This window comes from Danio rerio, chromosome 22 (assembly GCF_049306965.1).
Source record: "Danio rerio strain Tuebingen ecotype United States chromosome 22, GRCz12tu, whole genome shotgun sequence".
NCBI classification, from domain to species: domain Eukaryota; kingdom Metazoa; phylum Chordata; class Actinopteri; order Cypriniformes; family Danionidae; genus Danio; species Danio rerio.
The window spans coordinates 27,386,989-27,401,130 of NC_133197.1; the positions used below are offsets into that span (position 1 = coordinate 27,386,989).

Consider the following 14,142-nt stretch of genomic DNA (forward strand, 5'->3'; position numbering starts at 1 on the left):
CGGAGAGCAGTTCAGAAACACTGGGTAAAACGCGAGTGTGGACGCGGATCGTTTTCATTCTAAAACGCCATTTTAAAACTAAAACGCATTAGTGTAAACGGGGCCTAATTCATGTAAAACAACTCACCCCTTAAACAGCAAGCTGTGTAAAAGCCCCCAACATGACACTTTTTAACACATTATAATAAAAACATCTGAACTGTGTTTTGAACTGAACCTAAACTGGCACACTCAGAAGAGCCATAATATTAATTTTAAATCATAAAAAACGATTTGCCATTTAAAACAGATATATAAACTGTACCTTTAAATAACATGAGCATTTATAGCAAAAAAAACAAATACAAATCCACTCACTTTCTGAGTCCAGTTTACAAAGTTCTTTCTTACATCCCTTTAATTGGTCACACGTTTTAACAGAAATGGCTGTGATTGGCTCTTGCGTGCTGGCGCTCTTCACAGAATAGTGACACTAGCTATGTTTCCATCCACCTATTTTTATGCACATTTTGCATATGCGCATGAAAAAAGTTGATGGAAACGTCATGATGTGCATAGTTTTAGAGAGTTTTATTTGACAAGAAAAGATGTGCATAAACTATGATGAAAACGCTTTTACCGCACAAACTCCAGCATGCGCATAAAAGTCATGTGATTTTGTTATAAGAAAATATAAAAATGTGTGTGAATGGACAAACCAGCAGGCTGAACACACTGTAAAACATCTGAAATGTTGTTTTGGTCATTATAAATTACTTTACTGTTTCAGTATTAGTGTTATTACATTATTAATTACCTCCAGAATCAAGAGCGTCTGTGCTAAGCGTCTAACACCTTCAAACGTCACTGCACGTTCGTTGCGTGTGAGGATTGCCTTCTGAGGTGCAAGTCATTTATTAGATGAAGAACAGATTGACGCAGCTTCTATCGCAGCAAATTCCGTTTTTACTGTTGATATTTGGCGCCAGATAATCAGGAAGTGACTATTTTGTTCACTTTGACTCGGTTGATGGAAATGCTGCTTTATTTGCATGTCTTTAATGCAATAATCCAGTTTTGTGCATAAAGTTAATTAGCATTTTTGGATGGAAACATAGCTACTGATAAACGGCAGCGGCGATCACAGCTGATCCATGATAGACGCGGAGGAAAAAACTCTGTACCCAAAAGTATAGCTGTACAAGTCGAAAGGAGAGGAAAAGTCACGCCATTAGGTCAAATGGGCCACAGTGAGAGAAAGAGAGGGAGAGGGAAAGAAATGTAGTTTACTTTCATTCTGTCAACTGCTTCTGCTATAAGTGTCAGTGAAAGACTGTCCAGCAAACACACACGCGCTCGCCTCCCTCGCCATAGTAAGCTACAGTGACATAGCGCATATGAGATAAATTACATCAGTTCATAATAACTGGTTATGATTATTACTGAACCGATACCGAATTATCTGTGTCTGCATCGCAGTACACAGATGAAACAATTCATTTTGACACCCCTACAAACAACCATGTATTTTTTTGTAGTAAGTTATTCATTTGTTTAATTTCAACATTAACCTCAGTCAATGGGATGGCTGGGCACAACACTTGCAGGACTGAAAGTAAATTCTTGCTTTAATTTTAAAAACCGTGATTCGGAAATTATCAGCCAGCTTTATTTGTCGAAAAAGTTGAAAAAAACAAACAAAAAAACGATCTGCTGCTCTTTGTGTGCCGTTAATCTAACGTTATCACTCTAGGGGTCGCAATCCAATGGAAAAACAAAAGAAAGGCTGACTGTTTTCATCTCCAACATATGAAAGGGTAGTCAAATTGCAAAAGCATTTTCTTAAAATGTGTGTCCAAATAAGATTTGGCACAAAAAATTATTCTGCCAGCTGAAACAGAAATTCATGGCCAAACTAAGACACAAAATCAGCACAGATTGAATGAAAACATCCCAAACAGTACATAAGGGTTAAGTGTTGAGGAAAGGTTCATATTTGGGTGATCAATCCCTTTACTTGCTTTCATTCAGAGCCACAGTTTCCTGCACTGTACTGTTTGCAGCTCTTGTATGCTGCTCAAACTCTGTAGCATAAGCTAAAGATGCACCTTCTGAAATGTTTGCATGCATCTGTATGTCTGTGGTCACATATATGCTAATGCTCTACAGTGGAAATTGGAGCTGAGATTCTCAGCAGTGTTGAATTATTTTATGGCAGTTCTCTGGAAGAAGGCAGTGCCTCCGGGGTTGTGTGTACAGCGAGAATCTCCCCTGATCCCAGCCTGCTTTTCAGTTCCCATGTTTGAGAGGTCAAAGGACTATTTATGACTTCCTTGAGTCCAGATCTCTCGGGACGCGCCGGACCACATGGCTCCAGCTCAGACAGGTTCCGACCCAAAAGCTCATTAGCTCTGTTCCATCAGGTCTTTATTAATCTGTGTCTCCGGGCACAAAGAGGCTAAAGGGGGCTTGATGTTGGTGAATGGCTCATTGATGTGGTCTCTGCGGCCCCATTGTGTTCGGACGCCGGTCGATTGTAATGTGTACGGATCTGTATGTACTTTTGGCTCCGAGCTCGTTCGGAAGTGGCTCTGTGAGTCTGTGGCTCGTTGTGGCTGAGCATGAAACGACGAGCGAGTATCAATTTGCATACTCGCGCCAAAAGTATGCGCTCGCTGCTGATGGGAAAGTACATGCGTTTGAAATTGCCACAGTCTGAAGTTGCATCTCGATGCCACAAACGGCTTTGCGGTGTAGTGTTAGCATTTGCACATTGACATTAGCTACATAAATAATCTGCTGAGCTCATGAAGCTGCTGTGTCATTCCTTTTCATAGTTAACACTTTGTCTTGGACTAGTTTAATGTGCACTATAATTAGCCCTGTGTAGGGTGACTTATAAAGATGTTAAAACGAGTCTTGGTGCTTTAGCAGTTTGATGGCATTCTGCTTGGGGGTAGGGTGATTATTCAGGCTTAGTTGATTAAATATTAAATGGCAAATGAACAATTTTAGTTTGTAGCAATGAAGGCACGTGGTACAAATGGTGTCGTGAATTATTATTTAGAATTTTTTAATATATACTGTATGTATATATATATATATATATATATATATATATATATATTTATATATATATATACTGTATGTATATATATATATATATATATATATATATATATATTTATATATATATATATATATATATATATATATATATATATATATATATATGTGTGTATGTACTGTATATATATATATGTGTGTGTGTATGTATATATATATGTGTGTGTGTGTGTGTGTGTGTGTGTGTGTGTGTGTGTGTGTGTGTGTGTGTGTGTGTGTGTGTGTATTTTTTTTTATTTACACACATTAATATAGTTAATAATAATAACATTAAAATGTGTAATATATTGCATTGATTGTAATAAATTTAGGTCATTGTTATTGTTATTATGGTGGGTTTTTTACTATTCTACTTATTATTAATATTAATAGCAATACAGATGACACAACAATAAATGTTAATAATATTAATAATCACAAACATTATATATAATGCAATATTAGATGTTTACATTATTTTGTTCATAAAAATATTGATATTAAGGTAATAGATTTTTTATTATGAATAACAACATCCACAGACAAACAACAACTCATGCAAATAGGGCTGCACAATATTGGAAAAATCTGATATTGCGATATTTTGTTTTTCTGCGATTAAAATATTGCGATATGAATACATTCCCACAATAAAGTTTAAATTGCTCTCTTGAACCGGTTTCAGGGGAGTCTGGCAGCATTTAGGAGCAGAAGATGAATAATCACAATGCAAAATAAATGATTGCTTTGTCTCGTTTGTTGTCCAAATATCTAAAAAAAAGTCTTGAGATCAAGTAAAAAAAATGTTTTGTTTTTGGCTTTAGAAGAAATAAGTAAATTACGAGTTTTTCCTTAAAACAAGCCCCATTATCTGCCAATGGGGTAATTAAAATAATCATTTTCGCTTTGAAATGTACAGATTTGGATTAGAAACAAGACCAAAATGGGCGAGGCAGTGGCGTAGTAGGTAGTGCTGTCGCCTCACAGCAAGAAGGTCGCTGGGTCGCTGGTTCAAACCTCGGCTAAGTTGGCGTTTCTGTGTGGAGTTTACATGTTCTCCCTGCCTTCGCGTGGGTTTCCTCCGGGTGCTCCGGTTTCCCCCACAGTCCAAAGACATGCTGTACAGGTGAATTGGGTAGGCTGAATTGTCCGTGGTGTGTGTGTGTGCATGTTTCCCGGAGATGGGTTGCGGCTGGAAGGGCATCCGCTGTGTAAGGGTATCAACTGGATAAGTTGGCGGTTCATTCCGCTGTGGCGACCCCGGATTAATAAAGGGACAAAGCAGACAAGAAAATGAATGAATGAATGAACAAGACAAAAATTCCAAGTTATAAAGAATTTCTTTTGCACAAATTGTATAAACAATTCATCTTTGTTACACCTCCAAACATACTTTGTTCTGTGCTCCTGGTCAACTAAAATCCAGACTCAAGATTGCATGTCTTGTGATGTGGCTATTGCCAATGTGTACATTGGGATATGGATTCTGAAACGATATATATTGTGCAAGTAACATTTACAATATGTTCACTTGATGTCCTTTTTTTTTTTTAGCTGTCAACATGACGAGCACTTCAAGTACACACTTATATAGGAATATATGAAACAATCCTGCAGAGTCTCTTTACTAGTCGTGTGTGTGTGTGTGTGTGTGTGTGTGTGTGTGTGTGTATGTGTGTATGTGTGTATGTGTGTGTGTGTGTGTGTGTGTGTGTGTGTGTGTGTGTGTGTGTGTGTGTGTGTGTGTGAGAGTGAGTGAGAAACAGCAGATGTGATCCTCAGGAGGGTTTGTTAGCCTCAGGTGAGTTACGAGTGACAGCACAGACCTGCTCATCCTCACGCGTCTCTTTCATGTCCAACAGAAGCTGCTTCAGGAACTCCAAAAGCTGCTCCTGGAGGCTATACTATGTAGATTATGTACAAATATGCTCAGGCATTTCCCCGTAGCGGTGCTAGCGCTGACGCTTAGCCTGTGCGTGTGTGTGTGTGTTTTAAGAGATTATAAATGAGTGTAACACGGTTAGCTTGAGAGCCGTGTGTTTGAACAGGCTGATACTGGCCGCTTGTAATCGCCCACTGTTTGTTTTTGCGTCTGTGGGGCAACAGAGCTGCTCCATTGGACATTTTGAAGGTGTTTGTTTTGGTACAACAGAAGCTCATCCTCGCGCTTAGTTTTGTTTAATGTAAACATGAGCAGTGAAACAAACCACCTCAGGTGCTTTAAAGCACTTGACGTGTGTCTGTTTAGCATCAGCGGAGGATTAGACCTCGTTTGCCCTCGTTGGAAGCAGAGATTTGCGGAAATGAGATTTATCCAATTACAGGACAAACTAGTGTTAAATCATTAATAGTGTGGCATAAAGCAAGATGTTTATTTTGTGCAGATTTTGATTGTAGGTAAATATTATAATATCGTTTAAGACTTGTCAAGTCAATGCAGGATTTTTAAAATCACTTTGGCAAGAAATACGGTTAAAAAATGCTTATAAAATTTTTTGTTTTAGCAAGGATACATAAATAGTAGAAGAATTACTTTAAAGCATTAAAGAGATTTATATAATATATATCATATATAATAATTTCTTGAAAACTTATACAATAATTTTATGAACAGTAGAATTGATGAAATAATGATTGAAAAAAATATATTTCGTGGGAGAAAATAATTATTGAACACGTCACCATTTTTCTCAGAAAACATATTTCTAAAAGTGCAGTTTACCTGAAATTTTCACTAGATGTTGGTAACAAACAAAGACATCCATATATGCAAAGAAAACTAATCTAATTAGTTTACAAATAAAGTTATATGTAATAAAATAAAATGACACAGGAAAAAAAATTGAACACTTGAACAAATGGAGGTGTAGAAAGGCAGTGAAAGAGTAGACAGCAACTGAAATTTCTCATTATTTCTTCAGCAACCCTCTGCCCTTCATCATTGTAAATTGGTAACATCTACATTAGCTGGATTATAAAGATGAAACCAGAGTGGACATTACATCAAGACAAAGCATCCAAAACACAGCCAGGAAAACTCTCATATGCTGTCAGAGAAAAAAAATCAAGCTGTAGAATGGCCCGGCCAATCACCTGACTTGAATCCAATAAAAAATACAAAATAAATATCAGTTTATTGACTTTGAAAATATCAAGTCAACAACACATTTAGAAATACATTATGATAGATAGATAAATCACCCCCCCCCCCCTTATTTTTCCCCTAATTATTTAACACATTTCTAAACATAATAGTTTTAATAACTCCTTTCTAATAACTGATTTATTTTCTCTTTGCCATGATTACAGTAAATAATATTTGACTAGATGTTTTCAAGACACTTCTATACAGCTTAAAGTTACATTTAAAGGCTTAATTAGGTCAACTAGGCAGGTTAGGATAATTAGGCAATTTATTGTATAACGATGATTTGTTCGGTAGAGTATCTGAAAAATATATAGCTTAAAAGGGCTAATAATATTGACCTTAAAATGGTGTTTAAAAAATTTAAATCTGCTTTTATCCAGAAGAAAATACTTTCTCCAGAAGAAAAATATATTATCAGACATACTATAAAAATTTTTCCTGCTCTGTTAAACATAATTTGGGAAATATTTAAAAAAAGAAAAAAAAATTAATAATAATAATAGTTTTGACTTCAACTGTAGATATATCTATCTTTATAAATATCTTTAAAATATATAATTATTATCAATATTAAACACTTAATGTTATTTAATTTGAGTTTAATGTAAAAATATTTTTTTATTGTTGAGTTAATAAATTTATATAATTTAAATTAATAAATGAGTTAATACATTAAACATCCTATAAATGACTTAATAAAATGTGATTGTTTAATGCAGCAAAATACAGCACATTTTCTATTAATTTTGTCCTTTTGCTTTCTAAATGCTTAGTGGAAATCAGAAGACTCATATTTTTTATTTATTCATTTTATTTATGGCTGTGGTTTTTAAAAGTAATGTCACATTAAAGCTATCAGGGCCTGGAAATAGGAACTTGACTTGAGATTGAAGATGACTACTGGAGTGCAGTATTAGACCACGTACGCATCTCTACTTTATGCGCTAGACTCCGTTTTACACAGTTTAAAACGATTCACAGAGCTCATCTCTCAAATGCCAAACTTTCTAAAATATATCCCAATGTTTCAGATATGGGTAATAAATGTAAACTTTCACCATGTAATCTTAGTCATATGTTTGTGTTTTGTCTTAAGTTGCAAAACTTGGATTACATTCTTTAAAATTGTTTAAGATATTTTTGGGTCAAGTTAGCTGTTTGCCCTTTGATCGTGATCTTTGGTGTTCCCTCTCAGTGTCACCCTTCAAACCGGAGACACGATGACATTGAGGCATTTGCATGTCTTCTTGCTAGGTGCAGAATACTGTTGTCTTGGACCACCCCGCAACCCCCCTCTATTTCATTGTGGCTCAAAGATTTGTGTTCTTTTTTTAAAACTTAAGAGAATTCAATATAAAATTAGAGGTAGGGGAGAACGGTTTTATGAAAAATGACAACAATTTATTGCATTCTTTAATGATTTAAAAACCTTAAATGTGGATTGAGTGAAGGTATATGTGTTTGTAAGTATATATATATATATATATATATATATATATATATATATATATATATATATATATATATATATATATATATATATATATATATATATATATGTATATATATATATATATATATGTATATATATATATATATATATGTATATATATATATATATATATGTGTATATATATATATATATATATATATATATATATATATGTATATATATATATATATATATATGTATATATGTGTGTGGTTTGTAGTTGTTGTAAAATGTAAAATGCTATTATGAAGCATATAAATGCATGACAAAAATGTCAAGCGAATTGCTTAAAGAATTTCTTGGTCAAACATTTCTTTCAATGTGTTTGTAGGTTTGAAGACGTATCTGATCTCGGGGCGGAAGCTGGGCTCTCAGTGTGGATGTTCACAGCTCAGTTTGGGGCAAGAATTTGGTGAGACGTTAAGTCCATCCTCAAATACACACACTCCAGATCACACACATTGCGCCATTGCAGAACCACAATCGCATGGCAAGGTATGTCTTCTCAACACACACATGAGTAGTTTTTCTGTGACATAATGTGACAAACTGACATACTTATTTTGTGTCTCTGCAGGCTGGGTTTATGCCCTGTAGCATCTCCATAGACGTCGTTGACAATCCAACAACAGATGAGGCAACTCAAAATGGCTGCCAGGATGAACATCGAGCCAACAGCAGCAAGGTACATGATGAACCAAACTAACTGCTATGAACAACATGGTGTACTCCATTTCAACATGTACAACAGTGTACTCCATTTTAACCAAAGGTGCTACTTAGACTTGTGTGCAAAACTGTAATACCAAAAAGTAAAAATGAACAAAATCATCACTCCCTGATAAACTGGAGCCAAATATCAAAAATAAATGTAATTTGCTGCAGTAGAAGCCAATGTAGGCCGTTTTTTTAATATAATAATTTAAATTTAAATTGCACCTCAGAAGACGAAATGCAATGAACGTGCGGTAGCTTTTGGAGACTTTTTTTAGGGAGTGCAGATGCTTAATTCAGTTCTGGAAGCAATAATACTGAACCACTGTGATGATGGACTTTAGCTGATAGATTTTAGAGTGACAAACAACATTTCATATGTTTTACAATGTGTTTGGTCCACTTGTTTGTCCAAAAATGCCACATCTTGGTGTTTCCATTAAGCATTATTTATGAGATATTCCAAAATGAACTTAAAAATAGGTGGATAGAAAGATAGCTATTAATAAGTTGGTTTTGTGTAAAATAAATACATAAATTATGCAGTTGAGGAATTCAGATGCAAAAACCTCTAAAAGCCATCTGAGGGTGCTTTCACACCTGTGGGTCTATTCTCTCGTTCCGAAACTAGGGGCCCTATCATACACCCGGCGCAATGTGGCGCAAGTCGCGGCGCAATAGTCTTTTGGTAGTTTCAGCTTGGCGCAAGAGTTGTTTTGAGGCATTGCGCTACACTGTTTAAATAGCAAATGCATTAGCGCTCAGATGTGCGCCTATAGGCGTGCTGGTCTAAAAAGGAAGGCGTTCTGAGGCGGACCGCTGGCGCGTCGCTATTTTGAGAAACTATAATAGATTTTTCATTAGACCAAAACAAACCTGGTCTAAACTCCGGCGCAGAGTTGCGCCTCGCATACACACTGATTAATACGCACAAGAGAAAAAATGTAAATATTAAGGATATATATATATAGGATATAATAAGAATAGATATAGGATATAAATATAAAGGATTAAAATATTTCTAAACATTATTTTCTAGCCTACATAAATATGAAAAATCCCTGCTTTTATGTCTTCTTCATCTCGGGAGCCTTTTTTAGTTCATTCATATCAATTTAATTTTGTATAATGTTATTATTATTAGCAATATTATTTATTATATCCATATTTTTATTTGTTTTATTAAAAACAAGCTTAGATTTGCCCACCTTTCAGGGTTTTGACCATATGGGGCACATCATGTGTTTTAAGATATAACTCAGGTTTTTTAGCACACTTCGTTTTTATTGTTCATTTATTTAGAACTGAATTTAGAAATAGTTTTGAAACAAATATTTGCGCTTAACAAACTAAATTAATTATTTAGTTTTACTCTGCGCATGGACCATCAAAATAGAGCCCCTAGGATTCAAATTGTTACAATGTTGCTTTTTTTTCTTGGTGCGGTTTGCTTTCATACAGCAAAGTTTCTAAACGGACCAAAAGAGCTAAAACAAGTCACGTGTGAGTAAACTCTCTTCACATTGGTCAGAGTTACACAGTTTATTTTGATTAGTCTCGCTCTGCTGTCATGTCCTTATTTTAATTCATGACGATGATCAATAAGACATTATAAGCGAAAAGCTGCGCTTTCATTTTGAATGGTGACATCCACAGACGTCGTCACCAAATATAAATCAGAGGTAAGACTTTCTCATACAACTGACTTATGCATTATAGGCTTTACATTATAGAGAGAAATAACAGATAAATCAAGAGTGCTGTTTGTTTGGTCAATTTTTGACAAACGAATAAACAGGTCGCGGTAATAGTTTAGCATGGTTTCACTTTCGTATTTGACATGAAATGCACATTTACTGGAAGAAATGACATCCCGCTCTACTCATAATTCTCTTTTCATATAGCCGTATAGATGCCTATTACATATCCATAAAACACTGTGATACAGCCTGGTCTGGATAGTATTGCTTTCTCACTACAATCGATCAGCTCCAGAGTTTGTTTCAATTGAGCCGAGACCACCTCATTCAGGCGATCTTGGACCGATTGTTTTGGCGCGGATCCTGGATTCACAAATGCCAAAATTGGGACAGTTTCCGGAATAAAAGTCTAGATGTGAAAGCACCCTGAAATTTTCTTCTAAAATGAGCATTTTCATCAGGCTCCTGTGTGTGGGTTTAGTAATTTTGCTTTTATGGCAAAGAATATGTTTTTTTCATGGTCTTTTAAATAAAACAACTCAACATAAACGCAGGGCTCTGAGAAATAATGCTCATTTTTGATAGAACTGTCAGATGGAATTTAGACGCTGTGTTGGGCGCCTTCTTTTAAAAAGTAATTATTTATAGTTACTTTCACAAATAGTAACTGAGTTACATAATTATAAAAGTAATTGATAACCAGAGAAAGTAACTACTGTGTTACTTAAAAAAAAATCATGCTAATTCATGATAGAATCATAACAACATGCTAATTCATACTAGAAACATGTTAACAACATGCTAATTCATGCTAAAACATGCTAATAACATGCCAGTTCATGCTAGAAACATGTTAACAACATGCTAATTCATGCTAGTTATATGCTAATTCGTGTTGAAATCATGCTAACAACATGGTAAATCTTGCTAGAATCATGCTAATTACATGCTAATTTGTTAGAATTGTGTTTATTCATGTTAGAATCATGCTAATTCATGCTAGAATCATAACAACATGCCAATTCATGCTAGAATTATGCTAACAACAGTGCTTAATCATGCTAGTTGTATGATAATTCATGTTGAAATCATGTTAGAATCCTGCTAATTCATGCTAGACTCACGATAATAACATGGTAATTAGTTTGAATCATGTTTATTCATGCTAGAATCATGCTAATTCATGCTAGAATCATGCTAACAACATGTTTATTCGTGTTAGAATCATGTTAGTTCATGCTAAAATCGAGCTAGCATGTTTAGTCATGCTAGAATTATGCTAGTTTCATGCTAGTATTATGCTGTTACCAACCACAGACACAAGGGGCAACTTTAAAGCTTTTTACTCACTTGTGTCAATCTTTAAAGTGGTTACATTGCTGACTGCAGGGGTCCTAAACATTATTTTAGCCAACCTGATACTTTTTTAAACTAAATAAACTACTTCCAACAGGCTTTCTTAAGCCACCATAAAGTTTGTCCTCAAACTTTAACATCTAGTTAACCCAGTTAAGTCTTTAAATGTCACTTTAAGCTGAGAACTAGTATCTTGAAAAATATCTAGCAAAATATTGTGTACTGTCAGCATGGCAAAGATCAAATAAATCAGTTATTAGAAATGGGTTATTGAAACTATTATGTTTAGAAATGTGTTAAATTCCTATCTGCTAAACAGAAGTTGGGGATAAAAATAACTTTATATAAAAAAGGCAAAGTGTACAGCAATCATCTTGGATTAATTGAGCAGGCTAAACTCTTCGGCAAGATATTCCTGTTCACCTAAATCTCTAAAAGAAAGTCTTTTGAGGTTGAGTTCTGTTTCTCTGCACAGTTTCCCGCTGGTCGTAGTCCTAAAGCCCTGAACGGGCTGTTGAGTCCTCTGTGTGAGGAGCGGGTGGGAGTCAGCCAGTCGTCTTTGTGTGACAAACTCCAGGAGAAAGACCGCAGCTGGGCCGGAAGTCTGGCTGCAGAAGGCAAGGACCACTCGGCAATCCTCCCGCTGCGTTCCAAAAACTTCCGGGAGAAAAGCGACGCACACTTTGTGGAGGTGATAAAGGAAGACAGGTGAGCGAGAGGAGATTCATTCAAACATTTTTTTTTTTAATGTAATTCAGTGTTTCATTTACGTTCTTCTGCATTTTGTTTGTTAGTCTGATGAAGGATTACTTCTTCAAGCCACCCATTAACAAACTGAGTCTGAACTTCCTGGAAAAGTCTCTGGAGTCTGCTTACCGCACCAGCTATCATGAGCAGGTACAACTATTCAATTCAATTCATGTTTATTTCTATAGCGCATTTACCATGTAGATTGTGTCAAAGCAGCTTAAGTTCTAGTAGATTGAAACTGTGTCAGTACAGTTTCCAGAGCTGAAGTTCAGTTTAGTTCGGTTCAGTGTGGTTTAAATTTCACTGCTGAAAGCCCAAACACTAAAGAACAAATCCATCGATGCGTAGCTCCACAATTCCCAAACCAAGAAAGCCAGTGGTGACTGGGGTAAGGAACAAACTTTACCAATTGACCGAAGTGAAGGAAAAAAACTAGGGTTATTATATTTACTTTTAAATGAACATTATTTAATTATTATCTTTCACTATTATTATTATTATTATTATTATTACTAACATTTAATATTTCAGTACTTCTAATAATAATGTACATCTACTCTAGGTGACTGTTATTAAAGATTAACACCCGTTAGGCTTATTAGGATTATTTTGCTTTATTTTGCTAAAACAACAGCATGGATGTACTTTATGCTGCTTATTAAACTGCTGCTCGCCACACAATGTAAAAATTTGTGTCGTTATAGGTTATTAAATCTTTAAGTAATCACAACGCTGACAGAAATTAAAATGACTGAGTGGAGCATACACTAACCTACATATTATTCAGCCACAAAATGGCACCAAGGGTGTGGACACATGAGCAATGGCCGATTTGGGCATGAGCAACATGGGTGAATCAGGGAGACAAAAAAAAACATGTCTCAGTAAGCTTTGAGATACGATTTACTTGTATTAAAATTTATTAATTTAGAGTGATATTCTCAGAATAAAGATGTTAGGGGCCATTCGCATATGGCATCTTTTGCACGTGCAGGTTTGTTATTGTTATTGTCTGTTTGCAATCGAAACTACGCTAGTGAAAGCAAACTGATGCATGGGCACAGAAAACCATTCCTGCGTGCCTCCTGCTCCTTGTGTGAATCCCGGTTGTTTACATGCACGCCGATAAAATATGCGATGTGAAACCAGAGTAACAGACTTTTTAACACACAGAGTAACACACAGCGAGTTTTGCAAGCTGACAAAACTGAAGTTTATATAATATGATGATAATCTTATTTTGACTGAGCATGGCTATAAAGCATAAAGGAGGAATGTTGGAGGGATAATGAGGGAGTTAAGACTTAATAACGTTATTCTCGGCCATTAGTCAGGTGTAAGAGGAACAGATTATTCTATAAAACGTATAATGATTTTTTTGTATGTTATAGAATTTTCATAATTAATATTCACCCAAAATATTTCTGGTCTTAGCATATCACTCCAGTTTTCCAGTTACATTTAGGATTGTTTTCTATTATTTATTAGAATAATAATTGTATAATAATAATAATAATGTTATTATAATAATTGTATTTATAACAAATGTAAATATTTTTAATAATCTCAATTGTGGGTTTGTCCATATTTTACCCAAAGTTGGGTTAAAAAAAATAAGCATATAAATAAGCACTGCACATAAGCATATAAATATGAGTGTGAATGTATTCATTGACAAACATGATTCAAAGTAACCGGATTAGCGTGTATTGTTATTTTCAGAGGTTGTTATCTGGGAATAACATACCTTGGAATGTTGTTACTGACCAATCAGAATCAGGAATTGTGTAATTTATACAATAAAATCAGTGCAATTACCAAAATAAAGACTCTAATGAGCTAAAATCTGTAATAGTTTGTGAACACATGAATTGTCTGAACAGGTTGTTTTTTGCAAA

General features: G+C 35.0%; 1 protein-coding gene and 1 long non-coding RNA gene across 3 annotated transcripts in view; one reads left to right on the forward strand and one right to left on the reverse strand.

The window, feature by feature from the left end:
* adcy9 (adenylate cyclase 9) overlaps window positions 1-14,142 on the forward strand; it is a 74,006-nt gene that overhangs the window by 44,235 nt on the left and 15,629 nt on the right. For both annotated transcript variants that reach the window (XM_073937745.1, XM_003201097.7), the window contains exons 2-5: window positions 8,056-8,219; window positions 8,302-8,409; window positions 11,970-12,202; window positions 12,289-12,391. In XM_073937745.1, coding sequence (XP_073793846.1) covers window positions 8,056-8,219; window positions 8,302-8,409; window positions 11,970-12,202; window positions 12,289-12,391 — 608 coding nt within the window. The remainder of the gene's footprint in view (window positions 1-8,055; window positions 8,220-8,301; window positions 8,410-11,969; window positions 12,203-12,288; window positions 12,392-14,142) is intronic.
* Window positions 1-14,142, reverse strand: part of LOC141380291 (uncharacterized) — a 55,871-nt gene that overhangs the window by 22,591 nt on the left and 19,138 nt on the right. Inside the window, exon 3 of the long non-coding RNA XR_012398065.1 lies at window positions 1,229-1,283. This is a non-coding gene — a long non-coding RNA (uncharacterized lncRNA). The remainder of the gene's footprint in view (window positions 1-1,228; window positions 1,284-14,142) is intronic.